The 15168-nt window shown below is 39.8% G+C and overlaps 1 protein-coding gene across 1 annotated transcript; it reads right to left on the reverse strand.

The window, feature by feature from the left end:
* Positions 1–1175: 1175 nt before the first annotated feature.
* sall3b (spalt-like transcription factor 3b) lies at positions 1176–10687 on the reverse strand. The gene is made up of 4 exons (XM_068332961.1): positions 9881–10687; positions 3384–6314; positions 2951–3279; positions 1176–1774 (listed from the first exon to the last, which is right to left on the reverse strand). The coding sequence occupies exons 1-4, from the start codon at positions 9960–9962 to the stop codon at positions 1382–1384; spliced, it is 3735 nt and encodes a 1244-aa protein (XP_068189062.1). The 5' UTR covers positions 9963–10687; the 3' UTR covers positions 1176–1381.
* Between the last annotated feature and the right edge of the window lie 4481 nt (positions 10688–15168).

Raw genomic sequence — 15168 nt, forward strand, 5'->3', positions numbered from 1 at the left:
TGACGTCACCAAAAGGGGCTGGGTTTTTGTGTTACATTCAAGTACCTCAGAAATTGTTACAACTATGTCATGTAACGTAAATTCGAACCTTTTGCAAGCTGTCAAGTTTGTAAGAATGTAAGGAGTACTTTTCATTTTCCTCATATTAAGCCCCTGCAGGATAGCTCAGATTTTGGTTAAGTTTATAAAACAAAATAATTATTAAATAATGTAAAATCTTCTCAAAAGGAGACCCCTTTTAATGTAAATCTTTACGTTTACGGCTTTCTGGAGTCCAAGTAAGAGTCATTTAAAGTCACATAAATTGTCTTTACTTATTTAAACGAACTGAGTCTGTTTCAAACTACACTTCAAATACCCGTATTCTTGTAACTTCCCATCAATTTCTTATGAACACGTTTAAGGATGATCACCTGTCTCACTTTATTTAATTTGAATGTGTCTCAAATTATTTGTAGCAATAATTTGCACAGGAACTAAGATTAATTAGACATTCCATATTTGATTTGGTTATAATAAATGGAGACAGGACGGGGGGGGGCGCACTATGCTATCCTGTATAACAATGGTTAATGCAAAGAGACACAAAAATTCATCTAACTTACATTCACAATTTTTTTTATTATAGTTGCTCTTGTTGATTGATAATATGTAATGGAACTTCTGTTTGGTATGACTGCTGCCAAAAGCTATAATAACAAAGGTGACGCAGTTTTAAAAGGAATTATTTTTTCTTTGAGTAGTTTATGAAAAAAAATAGTAATTTGCTTCCACGATGCACAAGATAAATTATATATGGAGTTGCTAATAATTTAAATGTTTTTAATTTTGTCTTAGTGTTTTAAAACTTTTCGCTGAAACCTAATTTCTGCAAAAATTTGAAATAACTCCCAAACAAGTGAACTCTTTTCTTGTTTAAACAGACAGAAGTGGTGAATTGAACATACAGACTGTTTGTTCTAGTTTTTTATTAGGTCCAAGTGCTGTTTAAAAATGACAGTTTCTCATTGCAACTGATTATTGTTGGTATTTTTGACCATGTGTTGTGCTTTGCACCAGCTGTCAGTGTTGGGCAGCCTTCTGGAGGAGATAGCAGAGCCTTTGCATTATTGATTTGAACATATGCATCTTTGTTCAGAGCAACCATACCTTCTTAAACCTCAGGGATTCTCAGGTACAAATCAAACAACTCATTTAATGTATAGAAAAACAACATTGACAAATGTCAGCAAACATGAAGAACCGACTATTCTCTTGTCATTTCATTAAAAGTTCTTTTTTAACTCTATATATAATGCATCAGATCAACCAATGTGTTTCACAAATATTTAATGTTCATAATTGATTGCATAAGTTTTCAGTCACTGTTCAGGTTTTTTCCTCAATTAATTCCAATTTCTTTGCTGTCATCAATCAGCATAGAAAAATGCCTATTATTCCCCAGGTCCATGCCGGTCTTGGTTCGACTGGTTATTGGGTTTCCTGTGGTGGTAAGTCTGTCCATGCCTACAGCCAGAGGGTGAAGCTGGGAGATGCCTCTGTTCTGAATCACCGAGATCTCATTGTTCTTCGTGGCCAGGCTGCTAGCAATAGCAGTCGCATAGCGGTTCCAAAAGCCAGGGTCTACATTCATCGCTCGAGCTGTCAAGTCCTTCTGAAACATCTCTCCAAACTTCACAGCTTCTCCACCCAGCAGAGCCATTGGGTTCTCTACCGACAGCCTCCGGCCTCTTCTGGCTGGTGCATTGTTCCACATGTGAGTTCCCATATGCACCTGATGTAAAAGAGGAAAGATAGGATTGAAAATACATACAAATAGACGTTTCATGTTTATCTGAGTTTAAAAGTTCAGTTTTTGAAGGCCAAGTACATTTACAGCAAAAAATATTACACTTAATTAGCAAAATTTTAATTCTATTACATTGTATTATATTATATTATATTATATTATATTATATTATATTATATTATATTATATTATATTATATTATATTATATTATATCTCCCCACCTATATATTTGAATAGGTTTTCTTGAAAAAGTCTCACGCTGTCACCAACTTCACCCACTACCTGTCAATCAAGCGCCCAACCAATCACGGCACATCTGCCAGAAGGAATCACGTGAACAATATGGTGTAAGGCATCTGCTATGTTAGGAGAAGAAATAACTATAGATGGACTTCCCATTTAAGATAATTTTAGAGTGTCATAGCTGTTCCAACAATTTTCATGTTTTCGAGCAGAGAGTCCAAACAGCAGGAATGACACAGAAAACGACAACGAATTCTGAGTGAAACTCCGACTGAAAGAGAGGAAAGGATTGCATCACAATAAGAGAAGTACTACTTAGCCACAGCCAATGAGTGCCAAGCACAAAAGGAAAATCGCCAAGAAAAAGAAAGGGGGGGTGTACAGAAAGTATGCTATACATTCAGTGGGTTAAAAGCTATCAGCTAAAGGTGCCTGTCATTAGTTATCAAATAAATAAATAAATGAACTAATGCCATTCCCAGTCATTATTTCCTATCTATCTTGCTCCATAGAACAAGGTAGCTATTTATTCTTTTCATATGTTTGGTATGAAGTCTGATATTATTGTTTTATTGTGAAATTTCCACGGGTTCCCGCTAGTTATATATTACATTACAGTATACAGTATTATGTATTATTATATTATATTACATTACATTAATTATTATATTATATTGTATTGTATTGTATTGTATTGTATTGTATTATATTATATTATATTATATTATATTATATTATATTATATTATATTATATTATATTATATTAAATTTTATTATGTTATATTATATTATATTAAACAAAACAAGCAATGTAAAGATGAAGCAATTTCACCAAAAATAGATGTTTGCCATGTATTGACATTAGATATTAGCCTGAATCCTGACAGGACAACAAATGAAAACACCCTCAATTTACCTTCAGATTCCCTTTTGTGGTAAACGCTCTGCCACAGATGGTGCAGACAAACGGTTTCTCTCCAGTGTGTGTGCGCTCGTGGATCTGCAGGGCACTGGCTGATGAGAAGTTCTTCCCACAGACGTTGCAGTTGTGCTGCTTCGGTGTTCGACGCGGGGGAACAGGGCCGGGGAGGGAAGTCATCCCTGAGCTGCCAATTGATGCATAAGCCTGAGGGATAAATGCTGGGTGCTGCACCTCAGATGGGTTGTTTGCTTGATTGTGACCCTTCGCTTCAGTCTTAATCAGGCTGGATAACGTGCTAGTGGCCAGGCTGGGAATGTTTGGACCTGTGGGTGAAAGGAAATCACAGAAGTGAATTTTCTTGCACAATTTAAACTTTATATAGATAAAAGAAACGTTGGAAAACACATTTAACTTCAGGTACAGGTACCTCTTTCTGGGATCAGTTGAAATGGCACATAAGGAGTCTCCTCTTTCACACAGAGCTTGTCAGCCTGCATTCCTCTCAGCTCCTGGGCCACTGATGCTGAGATTGGAGAATCGGGTTGTTCTCTCTTCACTGAGGCTGCTAAAGGCTCCTGGGGCCTGATGTTGTCCACTGCAGGCTTTTCCACCATGGCCTCTGAGTTGCTTTGAACAGGAGATGCTGGTACACATGATGAAGAAGAGGACTCAGACTCATCTGGGTTGTTTGTGCTGCAGTTCTCCACTATTTTCTCAGATAAACAGGATTTAGAGTTGAGCTGCATGCTGTCATTGAAACCATTTGTGAGGGGTTTTACATCCGAGGAGTGCGTTAGGCTTACAATAGAGTCGGACATCATTTGGTTCTCCAGAGCAGCCATACTTGAAACAACTGCAGATGACTTAGGAGGAGAATAACGAGCAAATATTATGGGTTTAGCCAGATTTTCAACTTCCTCTTCCTCATTATCGTCCTCCATTGAGATATCATCAGTGAGTTCATTACTATTGCTGCTCAGACTGTCAACGTTTCTTTCATTGACAGACATCTGGCTATCCATCTCTTGCAGCCCGTCCACCAAAATTGGGTCCGGAATCTGCCCGACCATGTGCAGGCGGATGTGCTGCTGTAACACAACAGCGTTGGTGAACTTCTTCTGACAAATGGGACATGAATGTTCCACTTGCACAGGTGGATTTTCTCTGTGAACACCAATGTGAGCCTTCAAGTTGCCTTTGGTGGTGAAAGCCCTGCCACACACTTTACATTTGTAGGGCCTCTCCCCAGTGTGGATGCGATAGTGCATTTTTAGTGCACTCTGACAGCTGAGGACACGGTGACATAGTATGCACTGGTTGGGGTCTGTGATCTTTTTGTCAATGTTCTCCACCAGCTGCTGGAGCTTTGAGGTTTCAGATGTTTGCATAGAGTCCAGGAGGTCCCCAGTTGGAAATGTGGTTTCATCTGAGTTAAGCAAGAGGGGTGAAGAGTTGGAAACAGGGGATGCAGAGGTGATGGGTTCAGGTGTGGTGGTCAAAGTTTGAATTGTACTACTGGATGCTTCTGTTACTCTCAGTCTAAGGGAGCAATTTTGGGGCATGTGTAACTCCTCTGTTTTATTCAATGCTACCGTCTCAAGGTTTGAGTGTGGAGACTCTGAAACAGGAGAGATGTGGACCTCACCGCCTCTGTGGTCAGGTGATAAAGGTACACAATCAAAAGGAGCTAGGTGGTAGGAAGATTTAACAGATGGTGTTACACTTACAGGGTCATTTGAGCCTCCGACACTGGAATTACTGGAGGAAAGTGGAAGACCAATGGTGGCAGGAAGGTTTGCTACAACAGGTTTGCTATCCAGCCATGAGGACACAGGTTTTTCAGGAGGGACTGACATTCCATAGGGAATCCCAGAACTTGTTGGCACATTGTCTAGATATTCTGGCACTGGGTAGGGGTTCATCTGAACATGCGGGTACTTCTCTTTATGTCGCTGGAAGTGCACCTTTAAGTTCCCTTTTGTGGAGAAGCGATTGCCGCAGATGTTGCATTTGAAGGGTCGCTCTCCCGTATGGGAGCGCAGGTGTATCTGCAGAGCGCTGTCGCTGCCAAACACTTTGGCACAGAACCTGCATTTATGCTTGAAGAAGGGCTCCTCTGGACTGGGCTTGGTTTCGAACAAAGACGCGTGAGGCAGCTTCCCTTTCCTGTGCTTCATCAGGGCTGCGAGAGGGTCAAGTGCATTAGCGGTGGCAGCGATGCTAGCCAAAGGATTGGGGAAAATAACGCTGCTGGGGGGGCTCTGAGGTAGAAATGGCAAGCTGGAGGATGAGCTGAGGAGGCAATTCTGCCCCAGGGACAGCGGGCTAGGGGAACAGCTCATGCTGCTGGTGTGTGAGCTTGTGTAACGCGGCAGCAACGTGGCTCCTGTCTCGTTACACAGAGGCTCATGGCTGCTGCAGCTGGAAAGACAAGGGGTTGGATTCTCTGAAGAAGCTGAGGTATGTGTTAAATCTCTAAATGGAGACTGCCCACATATAGTCTGTGAGGGGGGACTTTGTGACTTTCTGAGTCCAGAGGACAAAGAAACGGCCGCCTGTCCATTGATAGTTGAGGGCATAGTCCCCGACAGCGGCAAAACAGAAGGCGGCATGATGACTTGAGACGGGAAAGGGTTAGGCGTCCGGGACAGGGATCTAGAGACTGGATTTAACGCCGTCTGTACTGGTTGTTTGTTCATGACGGCTACCTGGCTGCAGATCTGTTCGATCAGCTGCAGTTGGTGGACCTGTTGCTTCTGCAGTGCTAGCAGGTGATCCAGGATCACAGGGATGGCCGCCGAAGCCGCCTTCCCTCCAATACCGCAGTTACTGATGCCCTGGGAGAACTGGGCAACAGCCACCCTGGTACTGTGAAGGATCTCTAGCGTCACATTCGTATTTGGCATGCTGTAGATATCAGCTGACACATGGGGGGCACAGGACCTGTTTGAATCTGGAGGATGAGGACTGGAGGATGAGATGTATTTCTCTTTTGGACATTGCTCAAGCTCCATGGCTTCATCTCGCTCAGCGCCTTCTTCTACGTTATCCAGGCTGTCGTTGTCAGTCACCAGCATCTCTCCCAGTTCAAAGCCAGCGTCCGTGGACTCCGCTGCCGTCAGATCACTGGACACCACGCTAGGAACCGGAGAAGGTCTGACAGGAGATTCTTCAGAAAAAGGCATCCCCTCATTGTCCTTCACAATCAGCACCAAGGGATCCTCGGTGCAGACCTTCTGATGTTCACTCAGTTCAGTCCAAGTGAAGAACTCAGCACAACATTTGTCACAGACATGTGTTTCCTCCGGGCTGCGGCCGCCTGCCGTGGTCTCCTCTCTCTCCATGCTCTCCACAATGCCTGAAAAGAGATTAAGAAAGCAACACTGATAATTTATTGTTCTGGCGTTCTGTTAATCTCTCCACACATAGCAGACCGTCCATCTTTCCAAACTCTTGCTGCATGGGTGGAAATTGTTCAAACCAAGTGAACTTAAAATTCCACAAGAGATCCTTAAATGTCCAAAGATAATAGATATGTCAGGCTGAATTACAAGGAGGTTTTTAAAAGATAATAGTGACAAAGGGACGATTAGAAATGTTTGAGATTGCCAGTACAAACGTATATAGTATATTGATATACAATAAAACCGTAGCGAATATATTTTGTCCTGACAATGAATCTCCTTAAAAAAAACCAAAGGGCTCTCTGAGTTTTGACTTCTAACGAGAAATAAAGTAAAAGAATTGTACATGTCATTTCTGTTTGAAAAAATTAATTCTCAGCTATTTTAATTTTTGCATCTGGTTACTAGTAGAATCCTCCATACATTGCCTTTTTGAATTCCACTTTCAATTCCAAAATGCAGCACACAGATGATAATAATGAGGCTTTAAAGTGGTCGGTAAAATGTTTTAAAACTCACACCCCCTTGTTTTCAGATGTTAATAATCTTTCCAAAAAAATCAATAGAGTTCAATAAAGTCATCTGACCTCTCATTTGTGCATTCAGACAGGTAATGAAATTCCATACAGTGTATTGATTTTCTGTGCATTCAAACATTTCAGGGATGAGTGTCATCTCTACAAAAAAGACCTGGAGTTGTGTGAAGACAGCTGACAACATCTTCTTTAACTGAGGTGCGTTTATGTGTTTATTTATATGTTTACATCGGATGCACCAAGCAGCATGAAACACATGACAGGCTCACTGTTTTTAGTGTGACACTCATTTTGCTCAAAATTTTGATCAGCAAAATTACATTTTTCAATTTTCAGAAGATAACAGCTGATATTGATAGTTTCTTTGTTTGTTTGTTTGGTTTTTTTGGGGGGGGGGTAGAACTCCATCTATAATATAACAGATTTAATGGTCCAGTAAACGTGTCATACGTGTCATAAAATATATATGAAACTAATAAAAAGTATTTATTCATAACTTGCTTGTATATTTTTTTTAATGTAATTTACTGTGACATACTGTGTATATATATACACAGGTGTATATATATATACAGGCGTATATATATATACAGATATATATATATATATATATTTTTTTTTTTTTATATTTATATTTATATATAAATTTATTTAGAATGCTTCACATTCATTTTGATGTCATACGTTCGTTTTTTGCTTTTTCAGTAGCTTCACAAGTCTTTAAGAAAATATTTTAGATTCAGAATTATTGCTGGGGTTAAGGTTTTGTGTGCGTGTGTGTGTGTGTGTGTGTGTTTGGTGGGGGTTTACATGTTGCACCCTTCGTTCTTGAACACAGTAAATGACATAAATCCATTTACCATGAATGACTGTGTAGCTGCGCTAACTGTCATTATGTTTCACCTGAAAATGAGTGTGCTAATGCTAATCACAGACATCAGACATTACAGTCCCACAGCAAGCTTCACGTATGCAGACATGTAGTTTGTTAATATACTGTAGTCTATAGCTTCACATCGTCTCACATCTGAGACAACAAAAGTGATTTTAACACAGCTGAGTGGCTAAAATCTCTGTAAAAGTCCAAGTCGTCAGTAAATTATCAGTGGCTGGGCCCACTAGGTGGGTGGTCTGAAGATCACCAAGGCGATTCAGCAAACACAGGCATGAAAACACTTCCACTGTTTTAGGTCAGGATTTTGTCTGCACTTTGTAAATTTTACCTCCAGAAAAAACAAAGAAGAGATCAGCTTTGATTTAAAACTCTGAGTATATTTCCAGATATAATAACACACAGATAGAGATTTGTTTTGAAATGTCACCCTCACTCAATCCATATTGTTGGGGGCAGAAAACAGATTTATGTCTGCTTCACACCAGGGTTTGGAGCTGAAAGGAGAAAAATAATCATGAAGCTGCAGCTGAAAAGCAAACAGACCCAGCCGGAGTTGGTGTCCCTCCGTTGTGACCTCCGGGTTGCAGAGGTCAACGGTTCACATGCACTAATTATATTATGAACCAGACTGGAGCACTTGCCCTTCGTAGGGTGAGGCTGACAAAGGTTAAGTCAGCGAGCTCAATCAAAGCCCACCTCAGAGTGGCAGAGCCCTCCGTCTGAATGCAGGGCTGTGGAAGGGCCTCTTCTGGACTCGGCACCTTTTTGCATCCACAAATAATAATGATGCACACGATAGTAAAATGATAAAACTGAAAAACCTGGAGCATCGCTGTGATGCCGATTACATTAATTAATAATACTAGATTGGTCTTCTGCAGGCCTTTTGCTTTTGAGAATTTGCAGAGGCTTGGGCTGATGAATAAAGTTGATATTGATGAAAAAAATAAATAATGTAATACAATATGAATCACGTTACATTAATTTAATTAATTAAGATTCAAGAACTGCCAGCTCAAGCGTGGTGGGAATTAAATCCACAATTTTACATCATATTTAAACAGCAGGACAACAATACATTAAAAATTCAGTCCAGTTTGGATAAACCCATCCCATAGTTTAAAAGTTCTTTTTTTTAAATGATTGGTTCTGAAATTAGTTCTGAGTTAGCGCTGAAAAAGATTTAAATGACAGCCGGTTTGTCTTGTACACTTATTGCGAGAAAATTAGATTGTTTAATGAAATATTAAAATATCAGAAATGATGTTAAGCTTCTGGTGTTACATAACACAGACTGGCAATATTTGAAATATGATCTTACAAGTAATGTGTACAAGGCTGATAATTTTTCTGTAATTATTTTATACACTCCAGGGAAAACCTTCATATGCTTAGATTAATGTTTAAATCCATTTAGCCTGATCTGTTTTGTTTTTCACATTATTATTGTAATTTGAACAGAATACTAGTCAAATGTTATAAAGCACTGCAGGAATTAGGAAAAAATATAAACTGGCACTGCTTACAACACAATACAAACAGTTTTTTGTTATGTGTTCCTTTTATTTTCAGATCATTTTCTCCTGATGAATGGTGTAAATGTTTATCGTTGAAGTTTATAGTAGTTGACAGGAAGGCCTCCAGCCAAACATAACTTTCAGAAATAAAACTTTAACACGTCTGCTTTATTCTAGAGCCACACAGGAGTAAAAGAGCCCCATGTCTGATGGGGTTTTATTTCAAAGTTGAAATGTAATAAACTTAAAAACAGCTTTGAATTAGCAGCATTCGTAAGTCACGTCTCAACAGTTTCTAAAAATAAAAAAAAATCTAAATGTATAATAAACTTTTATTTAAGACGATAAACTTTTCAAATGACTTTAAAATCAGGAGTCTGAAATTATGCATCGTTGGAATTTTTTTTTATTTTTTATATATATAAAATAAAGTTTTACCACCTTAAAGACATGAAGCTGGCATCATAATGGCACATTTTGTCACCTATCTGTTCTTCACATAAAGTTCTCTGGGTTCTCCCCAGCAGACGAAGCAAACCCCGTCAAAGTGTCTCCGTTCTCCGGACACCTACCATCGCTGCCGATGCGTCCGCTCCGCGTCGCATCCACCTCTGACCTCAGGTGCTGCGGTTTGGCTTGCTTGCGGCGGGACATGTTGCTCTTGGACTGAGACTCGTTGCTTCCTTCCGCCGACTCATCTACGAGCAGCGAATGGGACCCTTCAGGCGGAGCGGCTTCGGTGAAATAAGCGAACGGTGGCCGCTGGTGATGCCCGTGTGCAGATTGCGCATGTCAGTGTAATTGTGATGGAGGAAGGATAATACTTAAACGACTCTTTGCACTTCGGTGGATGATTGGCTCCAATCCAGCCAGATATGGAAATGAGAAGCGGGGGGTTACTAATAATTAGTTCACTTCCTGCGCAGCCTTCGGCAACTTTTACGCACAACTCCCAGCTGCTCCGCCGCGGTAAAGTTCGACCTGAACTGATGTGAGCATCTTGAGGTTTAAATCGGCGAACAAACGATGCACAACGAGTTGATTTAGGATGGAGTTGATTTAGATCTTTGCTCCTTCAAAAGATTCAGGCAGAGTCCTCCGGTTGGAAAGCTGTGCGTCCCGATCGAATCTCAACCCTGACGCAGACCTAAAACATCGGAGTAAAGCCCATCGCAGGTTATCCTTCCATAGGAGGGTGTGATAATTGTTGAGTCCACTAAAGTCCCCAATCGACGCGTTAAATCGATTTGAGTAAAAAAAATAGAAAACCGAAGCGAAAAGCTCTCGATCGGGTCAGGCCTGGGAGTCCGACCTCAGATCGGTGGCTGTCTGACGTGAGACTCCCTGGTTTGTCCCGGGCACCGGCTCCCTCCTTGTTGCCTCCGCCTCCGGCCCATCAGCAGGCTCCCCTCAGCCGACTGCGATAGGCTACTGCCAGGATACCACAGGAGGTGTTTGAGCCCTTGCTTCATTTGTTACGACCTCCCACAATTTGGCGCCATTATAGATTGAAAATATCTCTATGTTGGAAATCAAATCTTATTGACTGATGGTCGGTGATGCGTTGAGGGAAAACACACCTGAGTTGAAGTCTGAGGAGGGGAGAGTGTTGACAGACACACACACCTTGAGTTTTTGTAGTTTTTAGGTTGTGTCGGTTGCTTTACATAGTCACAGACCACAGGTCCCTGCTTTCAGTTGAATCTCTTATTCATCACTACATCTATAGAGTACTGGGAATATAATACAATCTGTTTGGGGATTATTATTTGGTGCTCTTCTTCTACATAATGTAAGTAATCCAAAACCGAGAAAAGAATAAGGGATACTTCACCATAGCAATAATCCCTTTCTCAATGTATTGTCAAAAACGTGTAATTATGTGGTATTAAAAGCTGCAGCTCAGTGAGGGCAGAATCAGCTGTTGATAATTGCAAGTACTACACAACAGCCTGGTATTGATCGGCATGGCTTCTATTCCCCTGCTATGGAGAGATAAGGAGGACCCACTCCTGCTGGAATATAATTTCTTCTGACCTATCAGGTTTCTACAGACTTATGATGAATAGCCAGAGTGGCCAAGAACCCTTATCTGGAAACTCAACCCTCTTTGATTCATTATTGATTCTTTGTAACCAGCGACGGCACAAGAAAATCAAACTAACAACTACTTGACCATCACCTCTTCCAGATTCAGACTCGGTCTGCTGCTTGCTCTCACAGCCTGAAGAACCCCTGGAATTATTGTGCAAATTTGTTGGAGAAACATTAGCATTAGGAGCAACTGCATTTGAACGCAGTCAATCACATGCAATCATAAATTACTTCAACAACAAATGAAATTGATAGCAAATAAAATAAAACTTATAAAAACACTCGATAATAAATAAAAGATACTTTTTTTTTTTAGCTGATTTCATGTACTTGATTTGAATAAACACACAGGAGACAGGATTTTAGCTCACAAATCCCAGATTAGGCTTCCTCAGATAAGAATCTTGGTGGAGTTTGTTTTCCTTCTGATTTTATTTTGGTTTTGTTTTTTCTTTTACTTGTTTATTTGGAGAAAAAAATGGGTTAGGACCGTCTTCCAGTAAAACAAATGAATCGTCTTCAGACTCCTCAACAGTGGCTTACGTTTTACGTTTGTGTGAATGTTGCAGAAATGAAACCACGCTAATAAAATCAAGGAGAGTCAGACTGATCTACAAATACATCCGTCCGTTTTCTGGTAGACGAGAGAGTTGCGACTGTGATGCTAGAGGGTCACAGGTCTTCTGGAGCCTGTCTCAGTTGGCTGTGGGCGAGAGTTGGGGGTACACCCCGGATGAGATGCCAGCTCATTGCAGGACCACATGAACGTCATTCACACTCACACATAATGACAATTTGGAATGATCAGACGATATAAACTGCATGTTTTTGGAGGTGGGAGGAAGCTGGAGAACCCAGAGAGAACCCCCACAGACATGTGGAGAAAAGAACTGTACCAGACCCTTCTTGCTACGAGGTAACATCGCTACCCACTGCGACCCTTAAAATTAATCTCATTCTGCAGATAAATTTAACATGCTTTTCTTTTTTCATATTTTTCTTTTTATATTTTCTTTTACATGTGTCAAACTCATTTTTACTGAGGGCTACATCATAATGGTTGTCCTCAAGGAGCCAGATGTAACTTGTAAATCTAATTAAATGTAGCTCAATGTAATGTAAAACAAATATAAAATATATGTAACTATTCCATAATGTTAAATGCTCTGAATTTATTACTTAATAAAGTTACAAACACAACAGTTACACAGAAAAAATTTGTTTGCTTGTTTCTCTGTTCTAACATAAATCCATTTAATTTGTCAGATTATTAAACCCACAGAACTCCATTAATTAAGGATCAAACTATCCAAGTGAATAAAGAAAAATAACATCAAACACAAGTTAGGACATTCACTTTTTTCAAGTTTTTTTTTCAAAGTTAAAATGGACTGAATCAATGCATTGTGGGAAATGTAGTATTAGGTCTAAAACACACCTTTGACCTTTTTATTTTTAGACACAATGAGCTTTTATGATCTTGCAGGGCCGCATGTATAAAGTTGAATCCCATCACTTCTAAAAAAAAAAAAAGAAAGAAAATACAGAACGTATGAGGTCAGGAAAAGCCAGGAATGTTTCTTTTTCTTTTGTTTTTAATGCAGACATTCAAACTGAAACCTCACAGTGTTTCACTGGTCTCTTTGCCCAGTGCTGAATGACATTGTGAAATGTTTGTGTTATTTTGACCACCCTCAGGACTGGAAAAGACCAATAGCTCTTAAGTATCATTAAATAATTGTGATCATGCTTTAGTTCACTGGGCTGTTTTATAAACACAAGCTGAAAAACAAGCAGTTGTAAACAAAATAAATGATTTCATGAAATGATTTTATGAAATCATTTTTAATTTAATTATTGACTTAAATACTGTAGTTACAGTCAGTTACAGTTGAAAATCCATTGAGTTGACTTTCCAGTACCCAAGAAGATATGTGTTTGATTGGGAGATTGTCACCAATAAATAATGCTGTGCGTATGAAATTGAGTCTGTGGATTTAAAGGAACCAGTTTTTCTGCATATGAAGTTTACAATATGGTCTGTGATTTACTGCTAGTTGAATGGAGAAGCAGATACAGCAGCGTCCTGTCGGCTGGTGCCTACAGAGGAATGTGAGAGCTGCTGTATGAAGCGGGAGGCCTCCGATGGAGATATGACAAGCTAATGGCCCCTGACTCGCAACTGAGACAGACAGCATTCAACTACAGGAAAAATGAAAGATACATCAGCCTCAAAGACCTGACGAGTGTTCACTGGAGGTCTATCAACATTAGCATGACACGTCAGGGGAGTACAGCCAAGAATTTTTACTGCAGAGTCAGTTGAGCCACATTTTATACCCTTAAATCTCAAAGACCCACCAATGGAATGTTTGTTAAAAAATGGAGTCAATTCTGCATTCAAATGTTTCCAGAGAAAATAAATATACAAGGATGATTTGAGGGGGAAATGATTCATCATACACCTACAATCAGGGGGTTGTTTGTGTTAAAAAAAAAAAATCGACAGGCGTAATTCTTTTAATTTTCTGTGCCGTCCACAATGTGGAATATGAAGATGATGAAGATCTCCTGATTTAGCCTCAGGAGCGCAGAAAAGGGCCGATCACACCAACAATGGCAAGATTTAGTCTAATACTAACATCAATGCTAGCATCAATTGATAACTTCTCGTGTGATGTCTCAACTAATTCAAACTTCAACATATGTTTCACTTCCAGTGAAGGAAGTATTGCTGGAGGCAGAATGATTGGATGAGGTGCACTGGTCATGTTGGTTGGTTTGTGACCCATCCATTCTCAGCAACATAGTACCTGCCATGCACAGGTAATATACGTAGAAGGATTACGTCTAAAAGATTTGGGGCGTGGGACTTGAAATACATGTTGGAAAGGAAAACAATCAACTTCATTCTACTGGGGTGCTGAAAATTTCAACACACTGGTCAAAAATCTAAACTATATTAATGGTTTTACAACACAGATGAGGAGTGGAAAAATCAAAATTAAAGGTTTGGGTGAGCTGACCCTTTTAATTATGTCTTGTCAGTTTCTAAATTGTGATTATGTCTAGATCAACTATGGCCTTTGAAAGGAAGGTGTGCCAGAAGAGTCTGTAAAGCCTTCTGCCTCCTATGATTTAGTTTTCAATGAGAACAACTGGATATCGTAATATATTTTTAGTTGGAAATATATTTTTCTTAGTGGCTTCAGGGTGGCAGTGTATTTGGTCCCCAACCACCCCTCCCATGCTACAGAATACGTCTAAAAGAATTACATTCACTCAGGCTGTTTCCTCATATAATCACACTAAAGGATTTTTCTTGAAAATGATCATGAATCACAGGACAGATCAATACGCTGGGCCCTGCCTGCTCTGGCCTGATAACACCAATCAATACAGGGTATTTGTATTTTAATTAATACATGACCGCGCTCCAGCCCTGAAACAGTAAAGTATGACCTCAGTCTCTTGTGTTTTATGTCCTAGAGAGAATCACATGATGTTGATGCGATCTGTTCGCTGATGAGCTGAGAGAAAGAAGGCATCAGAAAAAAGAAATGTGGATATAAATTTGTATAAATCACGAGACAAAGTGTTCACCAAAGTCAAGCTAGCAGCTGTACGAGCGTGTTTTAGTGATGTCATGCAGTAAGTGCTAATATATGCAGGGCAAGCATGGCAAACACCACATGCTTATGTATAAGTTATTACAATAAATAATGGAACGTAGATGAGATTAATAATTATAGATAGATATTATTCA

Source organism: Antennarius striatus, chromosome 14, assembly GCF_040054535.1.
Source record: "Antennarius striatus isolate MH-2024 chromosome 14, ASM4005453v1, whole genome shotgun sequence".
Taxonomy (NCBI): Eukaryota; Metazoa; Chordata; class Actinopteri; order Lophiiformes; family Antennariidae; genus Antennarius; species Antennarius striatus.